Here is a 25,124-nt window from a genome sequence, read left to right on the forward strand (position 1 = left end):
TTCCATTCAAGTAATTGGACAGGAGGCTTGATGCATCAATAGCTCATTACTAACTGGCAATATTGAAACTTATTTGATAGCAGCTATTAGCTGTTCACATGCTTGAACAAACTAAGTGCATAAAATCAACTCAATAGGAAAGATGAACATTGAAAGCTGCCACTGAGATGGCTGCTGTTTGTAAACAACATTGAGTAATATGAAAGCACTAAGATAAAAGCAAAATACTGCGGATGCTGACAATCTAAAACAAAAATAAAAACTGCTGGAAAAATTCAGCAGGTCTGACAGCATCTGTGGAGAGAAAGACAGAGTTAATGTTTCGAGTCCGTATGACTCTTTATCAGAGGAGTCTGATTCTGTTGGCTGTTCTGATGAAGAGTCATACGGACTCGAAACGTTAACTCTGTCTTCCTCTCCACAGATGCTGTCAGACTGCTGAGTTTTTCCAGTAGTTTTTGTCTTGTTTGAGAACATGAAACCTTTATCTGCTCCTTTTTGAGATAGTTTGCTCTTTCTCTCCCTCTCTTTATTCCCTCCATCATGCTCTCACTCTTGGTAATTTTCCACAGTTTTGATGAAGGTTATTAAACAAGTATGACATCAATGTGAGCATCTTAAATTCAATTGTGGGTTATCTTAGATCCCCATAAAAAAAGTTAGGAATATAACTTCAGTGCGCATTTCATTTAAACTCTCAAAACATTCATGTGCAGATTGAGAGACAAGAGTCATATTTTGCTCTGGTCCATAAAAGGGGTTAAATGTTTTCTATTCATAGATTTTAATGGCACACTATCAAAATGGTAGGCACACGTATTATTGCAACATGATCTTGTTATTGCAAATAGTAACAAACCTGCCAGTCTCAAAGCGGCTACAATAATCAGTATAAGCACTGCTCGTGCAGCTAATGAGCTACTTAACCTGATTAAACTGAAGAAAAGTTTGCTACTGCAGCTGTGGAGTACATAACATTTCGGAGAAGTAGCTTAGTGACACCATCATAAAATTCATTTCACTGAACCAACCTGATAAGGCCTTTGTAGACTGTGCCATAGAGAAACATGAGAATCCTCTTTGGTCTGATGGGTGAACTGCGCTGGAAGAAAGCTGTATTTGATCTTGGGAATGGCTGCTGTGACTTTGTCAACCAGGCAGGGGGTCTGGAATAGGATTCGCAGAATTACAGAGTCTACAGCACAGAAATATACTATTTGGCCCAACTGATCTATACCTGCATTTAAACTCCATGTGAACCAGCTCCCACCCCTCTTCAGCTAACTCTAACAGCATATCCTTCTCTTTGGAAAACAGTACCAAGGTAAGACAAGAATATTGTTGTGAAGTAGCAGTACAAACCAAATATGGAGATGAAGTGAAGTATTTGTTATATGGGTTTGCAAAGGAAATCTGTACTCGCACAAGAAACGTGGAGAAAGAGGTAGCACAGAAATTACTACAAGTGAAAATAGCAAGCTAATATGAGTTACACTACACAAGGCTGAATAGGAAAGAGAATGCATTATAGGAAGGAATTTTCAAATTGTTCATTTACCTTCTGAATCTGCATTGCTATTAGGTTTAAATGCTTAATTCACCATTATTAGAAGGCCAAGAAATGGAACAAGTAGTGGACTTTCTCAGGTGAAGACGTTAACTGAATGGGAAGTGAGAATTATGTAATTTTTCGGAAGGGACATTGTCAAATACCTGAGCATCTTTGACGATCGTGTAGACTAAGTGGTGAGTATATTCTTTGAATTACACTGTATGTTATATCGACATGTCCAGACATACTGCCTGATTCTTAATGGTTCATGTAATGACAATACAATACCTAAATGGATAATCATACTTATATGCTCATAATGTCCCATCTACTGTTTTCACAGATCAAGGAGAGGAGAGTGACATTCAGTACACAGCTGCAGGGTAACGATCATCAGAGAATCATCCTTCAGAACATTAAGTAAATGGATAGAGGAATTTAGTGACAAATAAACAGTCAAGTGAATGAGGAAGCAGAGGGAGAAGCACTTCTTGGCGTGGAAGGTGTGGCAGAAAAGTGGACTGTTGAAATAACAGGGTCAAAATCCTGGAATTCCCTTCCTAACAACACTGTGGGTGTACCTACACCACATAGACTGCAGCGGTTCAAGAAGGCAGCTCACCACCACCTTCTCAAGGTCAATTAGGGATGGGCAATAAATGCTGGCCTATCCAGTGATGTTCGCAACCCATGAACAAATAAAAATAAACAGGTACAGAGCAGGGATCCAATATGCCAACCACCCACTCCTGGGCTACCTAAACATGTAGCCTTAGTGAACCTGCTTTCTAATGGAGAATGTTACAGCACATTGATCATGTTGAGCGGTTGGTTGTCTCCATGTCAGTGCCTGGTGGCCTGCTTGTAGTTGACTAACTGCAGTCTGTCATTGAGCAGAGGGCAGCAGGGGTGATACTTTCAGTAATATGGACCATAGGCATAATATTAGGAACATCTCTTGTGAATGCTTCCATTGTTGCTCTGGGTATTTGGGGTCCAAACTACAAGAAACTGAATAGCCAGCTTCAATTTACTTGAGAATAGAGAACCACAGGGAGAGATTGAGAACTCTCATAGATAGCAAGTGTTTTGTGCTCATGCAAATCAATGAAGATATGTTCTCGATGTAAGGGCTGTACTCATATCAGCAGCAGTTCTATGCCAAGACTTTGCCCTACATCAGTGACCATAGGTGCCACATCCAAAAGCAATGAGAAACTCTAAGCACTGAAACAGGTACAGCAACGCTAGTCAGAACTGCAACTTGCTGGCTTTCTACTTTCCATGCAGCACAACCTTTCACTAAATAGCCAACCAATCATTCCTTCTCCATCAGCCAGGTAAGCATTTAGGAGTGAGACACATCAAGAACATTTATGCAGAGAGGTTTAAGGATCATAATGGACAAATTAAAGAAACAAACACATTGAATACACAAGTAATTTGCACTGAAACAATCAATGCAATCATTTAATCATTAATGTATCTTGCAGACTGACATTGTGCACAAAAAAAAGCTTGTACACAAATAGAATATATGTAGCTCTAAGGAAGAATGAAACAGACAAAGAAACTACCATGATTCTAATAAATAATGATAGGGTTTCCCAGAAGAATTGGACAATGAGACCCTCACACTCCAGGGTCACCAGATGCAGTGACTGCTTTACTGCTGATGTCTTTGTGCAGCATCATCATCCTGGTCTTTCATGGTTTGTTGCTGTTTCTCTTTCAAGTCCATGGTGAGGTGCCTGTTCACAAGAATTATATGCAGCATACTTTTGTAGTATGGTCAACCTCTTTGACATATTTAAAGCTTCCCACTGTCAAGTTAACATTGCTTTGGCATGCCAGATACTTGCTCCAGCAAGGCTTTGATTCACCAATGTGCCTTATTTCTCTTCTCTGCTGGGGTATGGAGTTGGCAGAGCGGCCATTAGCTATGGTTGAAACACATAACCAGTAATAAGCCGGCTTTTCAAAGAGTTGTGCCACATTTGAAAGCATCATGGATACTTTCTGCTATAAATGCATCCATGTGTATTAATATTCATGACTGAGTGTTGTTTTGCTTATTCCCCCCTCCCCCATTAAATAATGCATGAGTTTGCTTTTGATTGGCTTTTAACAAATGCTTAATAGTTTTTAACATGCCAAGCATTTTCTGATGAAAGTAAGAGAGTAACGGTACAATTAAAAAATTTATTACTGCTTTCCACTCATTTTGTTGTTTTGTTTCTGGCACATCCATGCTTTTTGTAGAAGTTAACACAGATGAAAATGTGGTCCAACATATATGTAACTCCTGCCTACCCTCAGTTTACAGCATAAAGGCAAGTGCCTCTACTTACTACATTAATGCAAACCCATGTTCCTGCATAACAGTTATATAATTAAAGAACAAAGCTATTTAGAAAGCTCTTAGCAAGTTTTTATGCTTCAGTTCTTTGACGTCCGATCTGGCACTGTGCAGAAGGCTGTAGCAGCTCAATGCTGGTTAGAAAAGAGCTGCTTAGATATGTTGATCTACTTATTAAACCCATGGGGAAGAAATATATTTATAAAGACTCCTTCCTGTAAAATTGTTGGAACAGGCCATCAAATAAGAGCATAAAATGACATAAACATAACATACATTATTTACTGTGATGCTACATATTAATTTTTATAAAGACCCGCGCTTCAGGCAGTTAAAAATAACATGTGAACCTTGCAATAATTCCATAATGCCAGACGGTTTGAAAAAAATTGCTCTCAGAGATCACATTGAAAGCATTTGTTCAAAGAATAATTATTAAAGCTATAGGCTTGTATCTCAATCACCATCCTGCTCCCTCCACCCCCAAAACAATTCCTTACAATTTGCCTCAGAATTGTTTACTGGTCGATTTTTCTACATGTAGGTTGATGTAGTTGTTAAATTTGTTCATGCATTAAAGTTTCACTTCCCACTAACGAACCTGAAACATTGAACATGTTGTAAATATCAATAGGTTTTTGGCTGCCCATCAAGCCCTCGGATTGGTTGATTGGTCACTTTTCAAGGTCTTCTGAAGCTTGGTGTTGTTCTGTGCAGCTTCAAACCATGCTTTGCATGTTGGCTCTCACAATGAGCTAAAGATAAGACCCAATGAGGGAGGAAACTAGAACTCTCATTTTAGCCCTTTATCAGGTATAGACAGCACCTGATCCATTTGCCAATCCAATCTACATTACTTTTGTCTTGCCTGCAATGAAAGTAGACAAAAATCGTGGTTAATTATACATAGTATACAAGACCCCTACAGCTCAGATTAGCTTTGAGATGCATGAATCTGATGACTACATTATTCTCTCTATTAGTTTGAATGCCAGCTAACATATCCTGACAGTTTTAAGAGAGATTTAAAGAACCAGGACTCTCCTACAGGGCCTGTTGATTCATTTTCTTTCTTCTTGAGTTATTCAGTTCAAACAGTTCATTAAGTTGGATGAAAAAGCGCTGAGAATACATTGTAATAAATCAGGATGTCTGTCAGCAATTATGTACAAGGTGACAGTTAATTCAAACGGTACAGATGACACCATAAACTAAGAGAACCAATTGCATAGGCCCCAAAAGAAAAAAAACAATAGATTAGAGATATAATTTAAAAAACACCATTGTGTATTGCTGAAAACTGGTGCATTCTCCATGCCAATGCCTCCACCTATCAGAGTCCACTTGCCAACCAATCAGCACTCTCTTTTCGTACAGTATAAATATGCTGCTCCCCCCGACATTGGTATTTTCTTGCGAATTGTCCTGTTGAATGCAAGATGAAAAGCTTTGACAAAAGTATCTCTTTTTTTCAGCAATAATTAAGTCCTGTACTACAAAATGACTATTTAAACACCATTGCCTGGAATTTCCCTGGCGCCATAATCAGAAAGTTGCGCAGAAATTTACAACCCTTGTTACTCCCATTTTGCCAACAGCAATTTACCCCTGCCAATTCCTGCTAATCTTATTAATATACAACAGAAGTAAAAAATTCCCATAATCAAGCAAAAAGTAGCATTAACAATCATGGGCCTGTGCACAGTGCAGAACGAACTATATATTCCTTCCTTAAGAATGAAAATGAATGTTTGAAGTCATCTAAACATCTATTGACATTAGGTACAACAATGTTAAGCAATGGTGGTAGATTTTCAAATTATAATGTTACTCACAATGATGCCATAAAAAATATGTTCAAAGAGAAAGAAAATACAGTGCGGGTCTCAGTGAGCATTGCCACTGCATAGTGGCAGCATAAAACGGTTTGCTTGATCTGTTGTTCAAACGTTTGAGATACTTGGCCTTTCCAGGATAATTTGAGAAAGACTGAACACTTTTTGCCTACCACACAATTGAAGAACATTGTGTATAAATTTCAGTGCCGGTTGTGCACTGAAAGGCTGTGCGTCCCAAATCAAATCGAATCAAATAACATATCCCTCCAGCTGTTCATAATAAACAGAGTGCAGACAGTACTCAACTAGCTCGCACTTGCAAACCCCAAAACAAAGCAACTACTGTTACATGTGATTCTGTGATTGGGCAGCACTTTCTGAACAATCCTGACAGTGCTAATGGCTACACCGACAACCAATTTAACATAATCAGTCAAGTTCGTAAAATAGCTCATTTACATTTGCTAGAAATGACAGGCATTCATATGCAGGGACCTGTTCTTTGCAAACTGAAGGAATATATCCAAGTCTTGCACTATTGAAGATTAACCTGGAAGCATGACAAGCCTGTAGTTCCCCATTGCTTTCTCCAGGATAATGCCTCAGCCAATCAGAGTTGGCTTGTCAGTGAATCAGCACACTTTTCTCCTATAGTAGAAATTATTGTTATTATTTGAAATTTGGCATTCTTGCATTTGTCCTGATGAGCGCAAAATGAAAAGCTACAGCAACATGTCTCTCTTTTCAGCAATATTCGAGATCCCTGGACTCCTTTGCTCTTCTGATCCCTTCAGTTTATTGTTTTCTAATATGTGATTGGTGTTTCTATTTTTTTCTGCCAATGTGCATCACCCCACATTTCACAGGTAAATTTTTATAATGAGTTAATTCACAGAATCACAGAATCACACAGTGCAGAAGAGGCCCTTCGGCCAATCGAGTCTACACCAACACATGAGAAACACCTGACCTACCTACTTAATTCCATTTACCATCACTTAGCTCCTCTTAAACCCAAATCATTGGCCAGAATTTTATGCCCCCCACAGGAGTGGACTAGCAGATGAGGAGAGGTGTAAAATTAGTAGCGATGGTGGGGGCACATACCCATTGCATTCCTGCCGCTGCTGTCATTTTACCAGCAGTGGGGTAGATGTCAAGTGGCATCTGCTCTCGAGCCAACGGATGTCCTTAAGTTACCAATCAATGGCCACATAAGGGCCTCCTCTCACCACAACTAGTATTTTAGCAGCAACAGGGTGTTGCCACACCACTTGGTGAGGCTGCCAGCTAAACCCTGGCGGCCTGGTTACAGACTGGGAGGAGTGTTTGCTCCAGTTAAGAGACGCCCCCCACCCCCCAACAACGGTTATCTCCCCCCCTGCTTGTTCCCCACCCTGGACATCCAATCGTGGCTCCCTCGTCGAGGCCTGCCTGACTGGCCCTGGTAAAACCGTCCCATATGCCAAGGAATCTGGCCTCCAGTGACAGTCCTCGTGGGGGACTGACTGCAGTCCCAGCAGTAGCCACCGTTCCTGATGGCGCTGCTTGGACCGGAGAGCTGCTAGTCATTAAAATTCCAGCCATTAATACAAATTATGAATAATAGTGCTCCCAGAACTGGTCCTGTGGAACACCAGTTTCTACCTTCCAAAATCCTGAAAAACTACACTTCACCCCATTCTCAGTGTTCTAATTTTAGCCATTTTGCTATCCAATTCGGCTATTTGTCACCTGCCTACACAAATCACAGAATCACAGAATCTCACAGTGCAGAAGAGGCCCTTCGGCCCATCGAGTCTGCACTGACACATGAGAAACACCTGACTTACCTACCTAATCCCATTTACCAGCACTTGGCCCGTAGCCTTGAATGTTATGATGTGCCAAGTGCTCATCCAGGTACTTTTTAAAGGATTGAGGCAACTCGCCTCCACCACCCTCCCAGGCAGTGCATTCCAGACCGTCACCACCCTCTGGGTAAAAAAGTTTTCTTCACATCCCCCCTAAATGTCCTTCCCCTCATCTTGAACTTATGTCCCCTTGTGACTGACTCTTCAACTAAGGGGAACAGCTGCTCCCCATCCACCCTGTCCATGCCCCTCACAATCTTGTACACCTCGATCAGGTCGCCCCTCAGTCTTCTCTGTTCCAACGAAAACAACCCAAGTCTATCCAACCTCTTCATAACTTAAATGTTTCATCCCAGGCAATATCCTGGTGAATCTCCTCTGCACCCTCTCCAGTGCAATCACATCCTTCCTATAATGTGACGGCCAGAACTGCACACAGTACTCCAGCTGTGGCCTCACTAAGGTTCTATACAACTTCAACATAACCTCACTACTTTTGTAATCTATGCCTTGATTGATAAAGGCAAGTGCCCCATATGCCTTTTTCACCACCCCTCTAACATGCCCCTCTGCCTTCAGAGATCTATGGACACACACGCCAAGTTCCCTTTGTTCCTCAGAACTTCCTAGTGTCATGCCATTCATTGAATACTTCCTTGTCAAATTACTCCTTCCAAAGTGTATCACCTCACACTTTTCAGGGTTAAATTCCATCTGCCACTTATCTGACCATTTGACCATCCTGTCTATATCTTCCTGTAGCCCAAGACACTCAACCTCACTGTTAACCACCCGGCCAATCTTTGTGTCATCCGCAAACTTACTAATCCTACCCTCCACATTGTCATCTATGTCGTTGATATAAATGACAAATAATAGGAGACTGAGCACAGATCCCTGTGGCATACCACTGGACACTGGCTTCCAGTCACTAAAGTATCCTTCTGTCATCACCCTCTGTCTCCTACAACTAATCGAATTTTGAATCCACCTTATCAAGTTACCCTGTATCCTATGTGCATTTGCTTTCTTAATAAGTCCCCCATGTGTGACCTTGTCAAAGGCTTTGCTGAAATCCATATAAACTACATCAACCGCACTACCCTCATTTACACACCTGGTCACCTCCTCAAAAAATTCAATCAAATTTGTTAGGCGTGACCTCCCTCTGACAAAGTCAATGCTGACTATCCCTGATCAAACCTTGCCTCTCCAAGTGGAGATAGATTCTCTCCTTCAGAATTTTCTCCAATAGTTTCCCTACCCCTGACATGAGACTCACTGGCCTATAGTTCCCTGCCTTATCTCTACAACCCTTCTTAAATAGCGGAACCACATTAGCTGTTCTCCAGTCCTCTGGCACCTCCCCCATGGCCAGAGAAGAATTAAAAATTTGGGTCAGAGTCCCTGCGATCTCCTCCCTTGCCTCCCACAGCAGTCTGGGACACAAGTCATCTGGACCTGGAGATTTGTCCACTTTTAAGCCTGCCAACACCTTCAATACCTTGTCACTCCCTATATCAATTTGCTTAAGAACCTCGCAGTCTCTCTCCCCGAGTTCGATACCTTCATCCTCATTCTCTTGAGTGAAGATGGATGTGAAGTATTTGTTCAACACTCCAGCAATGTTCTCTGGCTCCACCCATAGATTGCTCCCTTGGTCTCTTATGGACCCTACTCTTTCCCTGGTTATCCTCTTCCCATTGATATCCTTATAGAATATCTTGGCATTTTCCACACTTTTACCAGCCAGAGCTTTCTCATACTCCCTTTGCTCTCCTAATTGCTTTCTTAAGCTCCACCCTGCACTTTCGGTACTCCATTAATGCCTCCGCTGATTTGCTTCCCTTGTACCTGCTAAAAGCTTCTCTTTCCCTTCCCATCATAACCTCATGCCCTAACCTTTGTCATGGGACTACCACGCAAAAGATTTGTAAGAGTGGTACAAGGATCAGGTTTGAATGGGCACAGGGGCCGTTTACACTGCTACACATTCAGTGGGGAGATGGAAATTGATGCGACACCTTGCAAGGAAAGTATGTTTAGTGTTCTGACTAAATATCAGAAAACTATTATTTTTCTATCATTTCAAATTTATCGGTTTTGGCTAATGTACTGGACCCTTTTGCAAAGCAGCCTTTTACATTTAACTCCCACCCCCCCACCCCACCCCACGACATGGTAAAAGATTTGTATTTACTTCTGGGTTGACAGGTTAAGTTGCTATGCTGAAACATTCTACCTGTTGTTCTCGCACAATGTCCTTTCCAAGTGGAGAGCAGCATCTGACAGAAGAAGAAAAGGAAATATTACATGGAGGTTGCTCCCCTGGGTAGGTTTTGGTACATCTACGGTTTGGCATAGCCTTAGCCAGAAGACTTGTGTTATTTCTCAGTTGAAAGATGCAGTGTGATGGCGGGGATGAAGGACAACAAAAACAAAAACTAGGGGGGAAAAGATCCTTCCATTTCTAAAAGAATCTTCATAGTATTTAGTTGGATGCAATATTAATTTAGTTTCTGGTGAATGAGTTCACAAGCCTAATGGATACTAATTGGGAATCCATAGTATCTGGTAGCACATTAAAAAATACATAGGCTGGAATTATCCGGCACTGTTGGCATCAGACGTTATGGTGGGCTGGGGGGAACAATATGGCGAGAAGGCCAAAAATCGGTTTCACGCCACCCTGAAACCAGTTTGTGGTTGTCCGCTCCGCCCGTCAATGGTGGGCCTCTTTTCCCGCCACCACACGTTAGGAACCTAATTTCAATACTTTAGCATCTCATTATAAGTCCTGCTTGCCAGAATCACCTGAGCACATCGGCATGGTTGCACACCAATGTGTTTGACAACTGTACATAAGCAACATGCAGCTGGCGAGCTGCGCTTCACTCTGGACTTGAAGGTTTGTTTGTCTACCTTGCTTCAGGCAGCACTCGCAGTCATCAGCGCCAGGCTTCACAGACAGCACCACAGCACTTTTAGTGGGCTCACGGGGAGGCTTCTACCTACCAGACCAGCTGTAAGGCGGGGTGGCTTTCCAATGGCTGCAGGGCAAGGTCTTGCTTGGGGAGCGGGGAGAAATGTCCTCAGGCAAGGGTAAAGGGTGCAGGGTGAGGGCTGTACTGGGGAAGGGGGATATCTCAGCGTGTGTGTGGGGGCACATATTGATCTGTGCAAGTGGCCTCAAGATGATGAGGGCTGATAAGGCAGTGTCCAGAGGAGATGAGGCCAGATGGTGATGTGAGGGTGTGTGTGAGAGCGCAAGTGGTGATGTCCCTTGAGCTGGCAGTGAGTGAGATGCCAGTGAATGTGTGATGAGCTTGTGAGTGTGTGTGTTTAAAGTGATGAGATGGCTGCCTTACCCTGGTAGCACAGATGAGATCATTCATCCATTTTCTGCACTGGATGGCCAACCTCTTGTGTGCAGCATTGGCACTGACCACCTCTGCCAACACCTCCCAAGCTGGAGTGGTGAGACTGATGGGCCTCCTTCATCCAGAGTGGGGGTAGAGGACATCGTGGCTGGCCTCTGCTGTGTCCAGAAGGTGTCCCAGGATACATCACTGAATTGGGGGGGCTGTAGGCTTTTTGACCTTTGGGGCCATGTCTTCACTGGTACCCTCCTGCAAACATTGAGAAGTGTGCATGTAGCTGCAGTTTCAATATGGTGCACTGTGTGAGAAAGCGGTGAGGTAACGGCATGGCGGGCAAGTCAAAAGCCGCCCACCAGCGAGACAGCGTGTTTCCTGTGGCTGCATAATTAAGAGGTGGGAATGGGACGATGCAGCGTGAAAACCACCATTGTAGCTGGTGGGTAAAATGACTTTTTTCCAGCCAGGTAACCACACTTGCTGCAAATATAGGACAATTCTGCCCAATTTTTTTTTATAGTGGCAGCACATTGAGTTTGAATTTATCAAAAATGAATGATAAAATGAGCAAAGTTCACTGTCGAAACATTGTAACGTAGCAATTGATTTTTTTCCCTCACAATTTTCAGCCAGGATGTTATGTAGCAGAAAACCTGATTATTTTTTATTGATTAACCTCCTGCTTGTTGTGATAAATATGAAAATGCATAGTATTCTTTTGCACATATTTTGCACAAATTTTAGATTATTTGACAATTATAGAATTTTACAGCACAGAAGGAGGTCATTGTGGCTGTGCCAACTTATATTTTGCTTTTTCAAATTTTTTATCCCATTTGTATTTTAAAAGCTTTTATAGATTCTGCTTCCACCATTGTTTCTATTAGGTCATTCCGTATCTTAATAACCCTCTGCATTTTATATTAAAAAAACTCAACATCTCCCTTCATTCTTTGGTAAACATCAGTGGAAATAATTTTTCCTATTTACCTTCTCAAACCCTTTCTTAATTTTGAGCACCTCACACAGCTCTTCTCTTAAACCTCTCTGTTCTAATGCAAAGAGCTCCAGTTTCTTTTAGTAAGTAAAGCATCGCTTTGCCATAGTCATGGATCCTTCCTTCAGTAGGGCACTCCAAATGTAGGCACTGCAGTGGTAAGAAATGATTTGTATAGATTTAACATTTACCACTTTTTTGTATTTGATGTCCCTATTGATAAAAACTATGGTCAGGAAATTCCCTCTGAGCTGCTCCCATTCCTCCAGTGTTACTTCATAGCAAGTATGGTGGAAACATCGTTCATGAGTGTTAACAAGTTTCTGCCCAAGTAATAATGGTGGAGTGGGAGCATATTTGAGGAATTTGCCAACCTAGGAACCCCGGTGCTTTATTTATTTTTTAACAGTTTTGCCAACATGTCCTCCACTTTTGGCAATCTGTACCTGAGCCCCATTTTGCTGCATTCTTTTTAAGCTTTAGCTATAGGGGAAGTTGCAAAAACTAACTGCATTTGGCTAAAGGAGTGGTGAGCAATTTCATTCTATTCATTTTTGTACATCTCTGATTTAGATTTTCATCTTTTCTTTTACATCCTTCCTGTCCATGCAGAATTCCCTAATAGAGTGGGCAACCTGCTTTCAGGCCTCTGGCCATCATAGTGCAATGCGACACAGGAGGCCATTTGGCCCACTGTGCCTTTACTGGCTCATGGAAAGAGCTATCCAATTATTGCCAATCCCCTGCTCTTTCCCTACAGTCCAGAAAACTTTCCTTTTCAACTATTTATCCCAATCCCTTTTGAAAGTTATCATTGGATCTACTTCTGCCCTTTCAGATAATGTATTCCAGATCATCATAATTTGCTGTGCAATTTTTTTCCCCCAATCTCACCTCTATTCTTTGCTAGTCACCTTAAATAGCCTTCTGGTTATCCTTCCTTCTGTCACTGGAAGTGGCTTGTTTTTATTTACTTTATAAAAGTAAGTGTTTCAATCTGTCTCTTCAGTCAGATTTGAAAACTATGAATGCCAAAGCAAACTCCAATTCCACCCCCCTCTTTACCTCTGCATGAGCAACTATTGTCTAGTTGTTACCTTCTCCAGCCACGGTCTTGAATCAATCACCAGATCACTCTGTAATGTATCATTTGTTCCTTCATTATGCAGTTAAAAAAATTCTCTGCATTATCCACTGTTAGGAGATTTGGGCAAAACTAAGACTGATCAATCTTCCCCAGATCTACACTCACCTCTCTCAGTCTGTATGGGTTAAAGCTGACACTTTCTCCTTCCGCACAACCTACTGGAAAAATAGAGAAGCATAAAACTCACTTACATAGTCTATGGTATGATCAATAGGGCATGGAATCAAAGTCATCACTTTTCCTAGCTCTACGCTATCCTTTGTCTGGCAAAAAGTGCCAGATTAAATGCTCTTTCTCCTCTGACATTGCACCAAGATCAAGGTTCACTGTGCGAGGAATTCCAAGCATTGAACTTATGCACTCTCTGGTTGCATTGTGCTTATATCATTGCACCATAGTAGCTGACTCTGTAAATCAGAGTAAAAGACTTTTTAATCACAAAAATAAAGCCATAGTGGCCAATTTTAGATTCCATTATGGCTTATAATTTGGCACAAACTGGGCATAATGCCGTTGAAAGTGGACAGAGACCAATGATGCTGAATTTCCACACATTTGGCGTCTAGAAATTTCCGATTGGGATAATTCCTGGTGACTGAAACCCCTTCCAGTGATAGGTGGCAGCTTCATTATAATATTATCACGTGGGGGAGGAATGTTATTTTGCAGCCTTGATGCCAGAAGTTATGCAGCTGCTTAATTTCACCCAAATAAACTGAGGATCCAGAGTTGCTGGACTGTGCTTTGTACTACTCAGGACTATAAAGAGATAACTAGCAATGTATCGTTGCAATTCTTAAATGCTAATTTCTCACACCTCCCCCCCCCACCACCCCCATTGCTTGGTGATTTTTCTGTTATTTTAAATGTGTGTGAAGGGGGTTGTTTTCTTATTCGGGTAAAGAAGAGAAGGAAGAATGTAGGTACACCATAAGGGGACTGTGCCTCCCCTTCCAACTGGTACTTAGGTGAACATTCTTGTGCTTTAGTTAGACAGGAGCAAAGCATGTAGAGGCAATGACTCACATGTTGCAAGCAGACCTGCAACCAAGCCACAGGGCAGGAGCAGCATTGCCGGTCACTATAACATTGGATTTATTTTTGCTTCTGGCTCATTCCAGCCTGCAATAGCGGATACAAGTAATATCAGTTAATCTTCAATCTGCACACATGTAAAGCAAGTGACACAGAGCATTGCTTCGTATTCCCAATGGACAACTGGCAATAACAAGAGGGCACTGGGTATTCCCAAATAGCAAGATTGGTTCAAAGTCAAAGTATCATTTATTGCCACATGCAACCCTACATGCAAATAGAATCCAAGAATACCCAGATTAAAAATGTGATAAATATAGGCTTTGGTGGTAGAGGTTGCAACCCTGGCTTGTGACAATTGTACACCACTTATGTCTACCTAACGTATGTGTAAAAGGGGTGCAATGAAAGCCATCACTAAGTGTGGTGAAGCAGTGATTCAGAAGCTCTTAATGAGGATGACTTCACATGATCCCAACTGCAGCTTTAGAAAGCCCTCAACCAATGTGCCTTCACCCATATTATTTTTCCTCCCTACTGAAACTGTTAAATATATTGTTTATATTTGCACACAATACAACTGGAGTCACCAACAATTATTTCCCTGTAGTTAACCATTCTGCTCCACTACTGGTTGCTCTGACTTTGTGTGACTGGTGTGATCTTGGGCCGAATCTTTGGCTCGGTGAGCGGGGGCGGGGCCCGCTTGCCGAGGTGTAAAATGAGGCAGGGGGATGTCGGGCATGCGTCCCGATGTCACTGCACATCATTTAGATTTTCAGTTCGGCGGGCGCGCAGCCGAGTCGGCTGCACACCGCCGAACTGTCCAAGGCCTGTTAAGGCCATTAATGAACGAATTAAGCCTATTGAGAAAGCTGCCCGTCCAACCTTAAGCTCGGCGGGCAGGCGAAGAGCCCAGGTGGCCTTCGCATTTTTCATGGAACCTCATCCGTGGGCGGGATGAGGCTTCATGAATGATTTAAAATTTTAATTAAAATTAATGCACATGTCCCAGCACATGTGACAGTTTCACATGAGGGGACATGTCATAAAAATGTTTACAACACTTTACTACACTTGAAACTAATCTCCCTGAGGCAGCTCTGTGTCTCAGGGTGATTTCTGCGCTCTTTTGCGCACATGCATGAAAGAGCGCACTCCTGACTCAGGGAACACCTCCCCCTGCCCGCACAGGGAGCACTCAGTGCTTCCGGGCGTGCATTAAGCTGGCGATGCGGACCCGATTGGGGACGCCGATCGGGTTCGCGCCCTCCCAACCGCACACAACCACCCCAATGGGGGGAAAGTTCTACCCCTTGTGTTTACTCTTCCTGCTCCCCCCGCCACCATGGTTGTGCAATAGGAGGTGGTTGCCTGCATTGCAGTTAGCCCCACTGTCCCTACTCTAGGAGGAGAGAAACATTAGCCAGAGTTCTTGCTCTTGATTGCTAGCCTGCAACCCTGGCTGAAAATGTCATGTGTGCACAGAGATTGGTCACTAAACTGAAGTCCTCCGTAGCTTACCTTCCCACCAGTGCCACTGTCCCCACTCCGCCCCCACCAGCATGAGTTCTTCAGCATGAGGCGACAAGACATTTAGGGGAAAAAATTGGGAGGAATTGGGCACAACTTGTTATTTATACAGCACTGTCACAGGATGCTGTACACTTCAGGCCAGGTGTCAAAAGTTAGCAGGGGGTCCAATGTCACATAACTCAACCCACCTTCCTTGGTGTAATAGTAATAAAACTACACTCTTTATTTAAAAAGAAGATATTACATATTAATTAAATGCCATAATTTGGAGTGTTTGCAGTCAAATTATATTTTACAAATGTTGCATTTATAGATTACATTGCAACGGAATCCCTTATTTACCGATGACACAATGCTCTGACACTGAGAAAGGTTAAATATGTAGTGCTATTTGTAGCTCTAAAATGTTCCTGCTGAAGTTCACAAGGTCAAAATTAAGTCAGCATTAAGGGTTTTTCTTCCCATGCAGAGCAGCTGCCTCTCAAGAGTTGATTCTCACCATTTTGGTTACTCTGATATGACAATCTGACAGGCACTGGGCTCAGTCGCTTCACTTGTAACTTTCTGTGAACCTTCGAGGGAATCTTGTCGCTCATTTAACCCCGTAGTGCTGCCCACTGTTGTGTGAGCCTGTGAAGATGTGTTGCCACACATTAAGCTTCCCATATGTGAATGGGAGGGCAAGTTATGTTAGTGACAGACGGTGGAGTGCTGACTTGACATTTTCAGTGTGGTTTCCATGGAAACAGTGGAGGAGGTCCAAATAGGGTAGCCTGAAAGAGTAACACTAGAAAAATGCCTGATTGAGAACCATTGTGTTTCAAGTAGCATGAAACAGCGTGCTTCAGCGAACGTTAAAACAACAGGAGAGAGTTGCGGAGAAAAAAACAATAATTTGAAATTCTATGTTATTCCATCTCAAGTCATAAGGAAATAAAGGATGCAGAATACATAACGTTTTATCTTGTGTTAATTCATAGCCACAAATCTGATTTATTTTTTTGTGGGTTGTGTTCTACATTTGTTTTCTTTATTTAATATTCTTTTTAAAAATGTGTTTTTTCTCTCCTCTCTCTTGACAGTATATTTCCTTGTTGAGCTGATTGAGAGGAAGGAAGATATACCGCATGCAGACTTCATTTTCTGCATGTAATATGTTTTTTTTTCTTTTCTGAAAGCACAGGGTTGGTTGGTTTCCGGACATGATGTGGTTTAAGCTGTCATCGTAATGGAAATTCACTGTTGTAGCCATGGCAAATCGAGTTTCTGCTCTGCCCTGAATGCATTAGTTTAATGAGATGTTTGCAGCTGGAACACTAGGCTGCTGGAGTCTTAGTTTACAACGAGAAGCATTGCAAAGATGGGTTTTGTCAGTTTATTGTGCCTGTGCAATAAGTGTGTTCCTGCCTCGGCTACTTTAGAGGTTTAATGTTGTAGTCTAGCTAACCAGGTAATAAGAACTAGTAAATGGTTTGTCTGCATGGTTGCAATTTTTGGCTTAAAAAGTAGTCGTTTAGTAACATACAGTAGAACAAAATCTGCTTGTATGCTTTATGTAATTTAAGTACATACGCTATTAAAATGTACAGGTAATTACTTTATGAACCTGGTTTGTTTGATGGATTTACATCTATATATTATATGTAAAATAGTGTAAACAGACAAAAGGGATGTCTCAGTATAAGAATGAGGGGATAAAAATCTATCACGTACTACAAAAAATTTGCAACAGTCGCAGTGAAAATTTTTAGGTAATTTTTCGCTGTCATTTAATTTCCTCTCTCTCTTTTTGTCACCTGTTCTTCTAGTTGCAATCCTGAAGAGCATTGCTACTCCCTCGCCACCACAATCTGAAGAGAGTGAAATGCAGTCTGCAATGAAAGTGGCTTCAGAGCATACACCAGGGCGAAGAGGAAGAAAACCAGGAAGAAAACGGAGACAGGAGCTCCTTCAGTCAGCTTTCAAACTGGCTGTGCAGAATGCTGCGGCAGCTCCTTCTAAAATTGTCTTACCACTGAAAATACCCAAAAAGAGAGGACCAAAACCTGGAAGCAAGGTAAATATGGTTGAGTGTCAGCAAAATAGCATCTTTACGCTATCTCCGTAGCCTGAAGGATGCTATTGTACATGTGCAAATTGCCTGAGTATTGTAAAGTCACTCAGGCATGTATCAAGAAGAACTGTCACCTAAGCTGACAAGTTCCAATCTCCTTTTTAACCAAACCAGAAATGACATAAATTTCAGTTGTGCTAAGGCACACCATTTAAATTTAAATAAGTTTTCAAGATTTGTTAAGACTATCCATTACTTTTGCAAACCAGTAAAATCGGGGTGTAATCTGTGATTTGCATGGATTACACAAGGGATTACATATGCATTTCATTGGATGACCCAGTTGATTCAAAAGCTGTGATGAGGTTGCTAAATTGTAATCAATTGGTTGTTTTATTCCTCACCAAATGGTGTTAGGTACTCATGGCAAATATAATGTTCTCAGTCATGATTGAATGCTATTATTATAATAATTTTCTCAACATTGTTTGTCTAATGCTTAAAGAGAGAGTTTTAGTTATAATGCATTGAGTTGCACATCAAATTCCCCTTTCCACCACCCCCCCCCACTGCACCCCCAGTAAAACTGAATTTCTAATGAACATGAAATAAATAACTGCAATAATACTTTTCTAGTAACTTCAGTTCACAAAGAATCTGAATAAAAAGAGGTGACAGTAGAGGGCAGCGACTTTATGAGGTTCGTCAGGATAAACCTGTTAATATTTTTTCTCCATTCTGTGTATGCATATTAATGATCTCTCTCATACTTGTTACTAAGGAAACAGGGTATTTTAATTTTCAGAGACTGTCAGCCTTAACCGTTCCACTGTGTTTCTGCAACAACCAAAAAAACATGAAAGCTTTCAATATTGCACAGAACTCAGGTCTTTAGATCTTGTTTGATTGCTGTGGCTTAATAAAGAAATGCCTCACCGTATCACCTTGTATTATGAACTTCACTGATAGTAAAGCCAAGAAAAAATAGACAGCTTGTCTATGGATCAAACGAGACATTGGCGTTACAGAGGAAAATTTTCCCTATGTGCTATCTGTAAAGAACACGTTTGTATATTTGCTACAAATAGCCAACAGGAAATTTCCCCAGCATGTTTACTCTGTCTAAGGTTTGCACCCAGGTAAAAGGAACAGATCCTTTTTGAGGACCATCTTGAGAATGAACAATTAAAAAAATTGAACATTAATCCCACATTATTTTCACCATTGGTGCCCCTCAAGCCTTCCTCAGTTTTGAAATTAAATGAAAAGTAGAAAATGACATGAGTACATTATGAACCTATCAAAATATCTAGATGAAGCTTTGCACAGATTATTTCTCTAATAGAAGATTTTAAATGAGCTGCTTTTTTTTTGGCTTTTTCTAAATTATTTTCTACAGATTTTCAAAAAGCAAAACCCCAGTTAACAGCTAACGCTGAAATGGAGAGAGGCAAAATTAATGTAACAGTGCAGATGTGTCACTGTATAACATCCTGCTTCTCTAATCTAATAAAAATGACTGTAGCGAAAAATATTGCAGTAGTTAGCCATTTTAAAACAAAAAATGTCCGTTGACTTTGAGCTAAGGGTGTGAAAGAGAAGTTAGAACTGAAGTGGTCCTGTTTGTTGACCAGGAAATTGTTTAACCCTGACATGTTTAAATACATTACAGGCTTTGCAACAGCCATTTCTAAAAACAGCTCTCCATATAATATTTAGAGCACAGCTCATGTGCAATTTGTGGCAGATTCTTGGTACTTAATGAAAATTGGTTGTACAGCTTTAGTAAACAAGCAAAGCATTGCTATTTGTTTTATATTGTTCATTAAAGCAATGTTTTTTCTACTGTTTCCTTTTCTTTCAGTTTTATTTCTCTTTCTCACTGTTTTATGTTTCCTTTCCACCTTCTGTCAACACCAGATCTGTCAACATAGGGCAAACCCTAGACATGACTTTTCAGTTGTGAGTTAATTGCATACTTGAGATACTGTCTTACACTTAAAGGCAGCAAGCTGTGTCCATCATAGCAGTCACAGGGGGACAGTCAGCCTATGGTACAGACTGGGTTCACTGTCTTCTTACAGCTGCTTTGAGTAACTGATTTTCTTCAGTTACTGCTTGAGTGACTGATCATGGATTATTGGAGGAAGAGCTTCCGGAAAACCAATCAGAAATCATGTGCGAGAGGTGATCTCATACTGGGTTGGACTGGCCTGTTAAAAGGGCTGGGTTCTTAAACTTGAGTCAGATTGGCACTTACATTTTAATGATCTAACTGGCTGTCAGCTATTTTTGGCCATTAAAAATGATACTGGAGCTGGGAGGTGCCTGCGCAGCACTCTTCGCATGAGTTTGAGTACCAAGTGTGGAGTTTTTGTTTTAATTTTTTCTTGGGATGTGGGCGTCACTGGCTAGGCCAGCATTTGTTACTCATCCTTAATTGACCTTGAGAAAGCGATGGTGAGCCGCATTCTTGTATCGCTGTAGTCCATGTGGTGTAGGTACACCCACAGTTAGGGAGAGAGTTTCAGGATTTTGATCCAGTAACAGTGAAGGAACGGTGATACATTTCCAAGTCAGGATGGTGAGTGACTTGGAGGGGAACTTGCAGGTGGTGGTGTTCCCATCTATTTGCTGCCCTTGTCCTTCTGGATGTTAATGGTTGCAGGTTTGGAAGGTACTGCTGAAGGAGCCTTGGTGAGTTTCTGCAGTGCATCTTGTAAATGGTACACATTGCTGCCACTGGGCGTTGGTGGTGGAGGGAGTGAATGTTTAAGTTGGTGGAGGGAGTGTTTTGTCCTGGGTGGTGTCGAACTTCTTGAGTGTTGTGGGAGCTGTACTCTTCCACACAAGTGGAGAGTATTCCATCACGCTCCTGACTTGTGCCTTGTAGATGGTGGACAGGCTTTGGGGAGTCAGGAGGTGAATTACTTGTCACAGGATTCCTAGCCTCTGACCTGTCCTTGTCAACACAGTATTTATATGGCTGGTCCAGTTATGTTTCTGGTCAATGTTTACTCCCAGGATGTTGATAGTGGGGGATTCAGCAATGGTAATGCTATTGAATGTCAAGGGGCGATGGTTAGATTTTTGCTTGTTGGAGATGCTCATTGCCTGGCACTTGTGTGGCGTGAATGTTACTTGCCTGGATATTGTCTTTCTGCATTTGGACACGGACTGCTTCAGTATCTGAGGAGTCGCGAATGGTGCTGAACATTGTGCAATCATCAGCGAACATCCCCACTTCTGACTTTACGATGAAAGGAAAGTCATTGATAAAGCAGTGGAAGATGGTTGGGCCAAGGACACTATCCTGAGGAGCTCCTGCAGTGATGTCCTGGAACTGAGATGATTGACTTCCAACAACCACAACCATCTTCCTTTGTGCTAGGTATGACTTCAACCAGCGGAGACAATTCCTCCCCACTGATCTCATTGACTCCAGTTTTGCTCGGGCTCCTTGATGCCACACTCTGTCAAATGCTGCCTTGATGTCATAGGCAGTTACTCTCACCACCTCGGGAGTTCAGCTCTTTTGTCCATGTTTGAACCAAGGCTGTAATGAGGTCAGGAGCTGAGTGGCCCTGACGGAACCCAAACCGGGTGTCAGTGAACAGGCTATTGCTAAGCAAGTGCCGCTTGATGACACTGTTGATGACCCCTTCCATCACTTTTCTGATGAATGAGAGTAGACTGATAGGGTGGTAATTGGCCAGGTTGGATTTGTCCTGCTTTTTGTGTACAGGAAACACCTGGGCAATTTTCCACATGGCTGGGTAGATGCCTGTGTTGTAGCTGTACTGGAACAGCTTGGCTAGGGGTGTGGCAAGTTCTGGAGCACAATTCTTCAGTTCTATCGCTTAAATATTGTCAGGGCCCATAGCCTTTGCAGTATCCATTGGCTTCAGCCATTTCTTGATATCACATGGAGTGAATCGAATTGCCTGAAGACTGGCATCTGTTATATTGGGGACCTCAGGAAGAAGCTGAGATGGCTCAGCCATTCGGCACTTCTGGCTGAAGATTGTAGCAAATGCTTCAGCCTTTGCTCCTTCTCAATAATGTGAGAAGGTTTTGAAAACATGATTCTCACTATATCATTGCAAAAATAGAGCCTTTTCCATATCCTTCAATGCAATATAATGGTGGTATTAATAGGTAAGTATCCTCTCATTTTCTTATCATGTCTCTGTCTTACAATCTTTTTACTAAGCATTTTGGTTGAACTTTTTTTTCTACTTATTGACTGCGGACAGGTAAAATCTAGTTCAACTTTAAATGTTACATTTTCAACTTTTCCTATGTTTGACTCTCTTAGCTTCTCCAATCTATTTCTGCCTTTGGAGAACTGGGGTAGCAAAATAACTTTATAGAAGTGGGTCTTTCCCAATGCTCATAGCACAAAAGGAAACCTTCTTTTAATACAACACAATGTTTACTTTTAATACAGGTCTTTCACTTTCCAAATGAATGCTGCAAAAGGATCCTTTCCAGTTTGTTCTTATGTTTTCACCAAAGTACAGGCTCTTTCTCAAGCAGGAGGAAGAAACTAATCACTGCAAAACTTGGATTTATTCACATGGCGGAGACAAATAATATGCAATCCTTAGTTGGGAAAGTGGGAGCTCACAATTCCTACAAGGAGACTCTGATGAATGTGGAAGTCTTAGTAAGAGTATCTCGTCTATGACATCAGCCTATAGTTTGTATAGATATGCAATGGGTGGTTTACTGTTATTACAAATGTCATAGTTCATTTGCTTTAGGGGTATAGCTTTTTTAGTTTTAGAAAGTGAATTTTAAGTGTAAGTTCAGTGGGAAAAAACCCTGGCAAACATCTAGAGGCCTGCAAACCACACAGGCTTGAGATAATTACAATTCAAAATGCAACTCGTGTAAAAGGTTGAGAGTCATAAAATGGCAGGTGGGCTTCCTTAGCTAAAGAACTGGAGACATGACATCTGCAGTTATTCCAGTAAAGAATTTGTGTGGTTTCCCAGAATTGAGGAAAGCTTTGGAATTAATTTGCATTGCTACCTGGGAACAGGTCATCCATGTCAAATCATCGTGGGCATGGATGAAGCTTAGTTTTGAGGTTATCTCTGTCAATTTGGTTAGTGCGTAACCAGCAGGCAAGACTGGTTGATGCTTGGAAAAGCAAATGCCAGGTCAATCGTCCATGGCGCAGCCTGCGATTGGGAGCTGGTATGGAGTATAAGACTAGAAGATTTGTTTTGCTGGAAGCTAAAGGAAGAAATCTACAGTAATCCTCTCAGTGAAAAGCAGTTAACTTTGTTGCAGCTGGAGCCTTGGAAGTAATCGGCTTGGTTGCAGTTTGAAACCATAGCAGCGGGCTATTGGAAACCAAGGGTGTTTTCTAATGTATTGAGCCACCGCACAGGAGTTGCTTGGAGGCCCATGCTTGAGTTGTGGAATCCAAAATCGTGAGGTTTCAAAGAAAAAGCAGAGAGTTGCTTAGCCAAAAGTTAATGTAAGGACCTCCATGAAATCTTGTACCTTGGCGAATAACTAGAAAACTAAGCAGATTTGAAGTGAGTTCCAGAAGCCTGTGAAATACCTTCGGTCTGGTCCCAGAGAAGAAGTGAATGAACCTTCAAGATTCATATAATGTATATGGGAATTCTTGGGGGTGTGAGGGGAGGCAAGTAAAAAGTAGAACTGAGTTTATTCCAAAAGTCCTCATAAAGTATAAGGTTAAGTTAGTGGTGCTTGTTTTTCATTTTGCTTTATAGATACAATAAAGTTTGTTTTTAAAAGTGTCAAATCTTGCGTAATTGAGTCAGTTAATTGCTGGGTGTTTGGATTTCTTCTTTAAACGTTAATGGTCCCTTACAGGATTGTAATACTGTATAGAATTGTGAAATGGACACACTGCTCTCTGTTTTATGTTGATTTCCCTGTTGTTCCATATCAACATTTCAGCAAATAGTTTCAGCGAATGTAAAATGTTTTAAGTTGCAAGAAGAGGGCAGAATCCTTGCTGAATGATCCATTTATTCAGATCTGTTTTGCACCTCCTTGCAGATCCCCAGAGAACATCTCTTGTCAAATTCCACCAATCAGGAACTAATCTTTGATCCCTACTCTTGGCCTCATAGCTCTCAACCCTTACCAAATTGTAGAAATATTTAAAACCGCACTGTGCAGCAGTAGATTGAGTATTTTTTTAAATTGACAACTTTCTAATTTCACGCCACACAACAGTTTGCTGATTATCTTTGGGACCAAACTACAGTAGAATACATAGTATCACTAAACCATTTCTCCTAATCTTATAAACAGAGTTACATCATGAAGTCTGGTATATGATTTTGATCCCAAACAAATGGCAGCCACAACAACTTTGCACTTTGTGACCTGTGATCAGGGCACATTCTCACATGCTGAATATCATTTGTATGAATGTGAGTTGCACCTCACTGGCCTTCATAATTTATCTTGCATAGAGACATGGGCTAATAATCTTTTAGGGCTATGGGTATTTTGAAATTTAATTGGCAGCCGCTGACAAAATGCGGCCCCGGCCCTGAAGCAGTCTCGTCCCCTAGCTTTCGGACCTGTGGTGAGATTCCAGGCACCACCATAAAATCCAGGCCAACAAGTGTGTTACAGAGTCCTGGAGCTGACCATGCCAGCAAAAAGCAATTTATTGTTTCATTAGTACTATTTCTAATGTGCACTTCAAAAGGAGCTCATTGCCTATAAAACGCTTTACAATGTCCTGAGGTTGTGGACGGCGCCATACAAATGCAAGTTCTTTCTTTTAAGTTACCTGCTCCTTCACAAGTCAATGCTGAAATCTTCACAAATGTAACAATTGCAGGCAAAGGTAAGCAGAATATCTTTGAAAGTTTCACCAGTCATTTCAAATTCTCTCTTGTTATGGCAGAGGAAGCCCCGTATTCCACAAAATCCTCCACCCATCTCGCCCACCTTAAGTACTCCAGAGCCAGACACCAGCACCGTCCCCCAGGATGCAGCGACTGTACCCAGCTCAGCGATTTCCCAAGCACTGACAGGTAGGAGGAGAAACAAACTGATAACTATGAGTTGCCAAGGGCAGTTTAAGGAATGGGATCAATTTCAGACGGAATTGCGGTTAATGCACCTTTGCTAGAAGAATTTGTGTTTTAACTGAGACTGAACCTGATCTGTTTACTTATCAATTCCATTCTGGTGCTCTATATAAAAGTACAACGCTCTGCTCTGAGAATTAGTAGGATGATCACCTGCAGTCAGTATGTGATGTAGGCAGCTTGAGCTCTTGCTTCTAAAAAGTTTTTCTTGAGATGTGGGTGACACTGGCAAGGTACTATTTATTGTTCATCCTTTAGTGCTCCGAGTGCATTAAGATTA

The 25,124-nt window shown here is 41.6% G+C and overlaps 1 protein-coding gene across 1 annotated transcript in view; it reads left to right on the forward strand.

The window, feature by feature from the left end:
- The window catches only part of scml4 (Scm polycomb group protein like 4), a 233,000-nt gene that overhangs the window by 53,006 nt on the left and 154,870 nt on the right, over nucleotides 1-25,124 (forward strand). Inside the window, 2 exon segments of the mRNA XM_041187345.1 lie at nucleotides 17,503-17,750; nucleotides 24,658-24,787. Of these exon segments, the coding sequence (XP_041043279.1) occupies nucleotides 17,503-17,750; nucleotides 24,658-24,787 (378 nt within the window).

The sequence above is a fragment of the Carcharodon carcharias genome, chromosome 5 (assembly GCF_017639515.1).
Source record: "Carcharodon carcharias isolate sCarCar2 chromosome 5, sCarCar2.pri, whole genome shotgun sequence".
Classification (NCBI taxonomy): Eukaryota; Metazoa; Chordata; class Chondrichthyes; order Lamniformes; family Lamnidae; genus Carcharodon; species Carcharodon carcharias.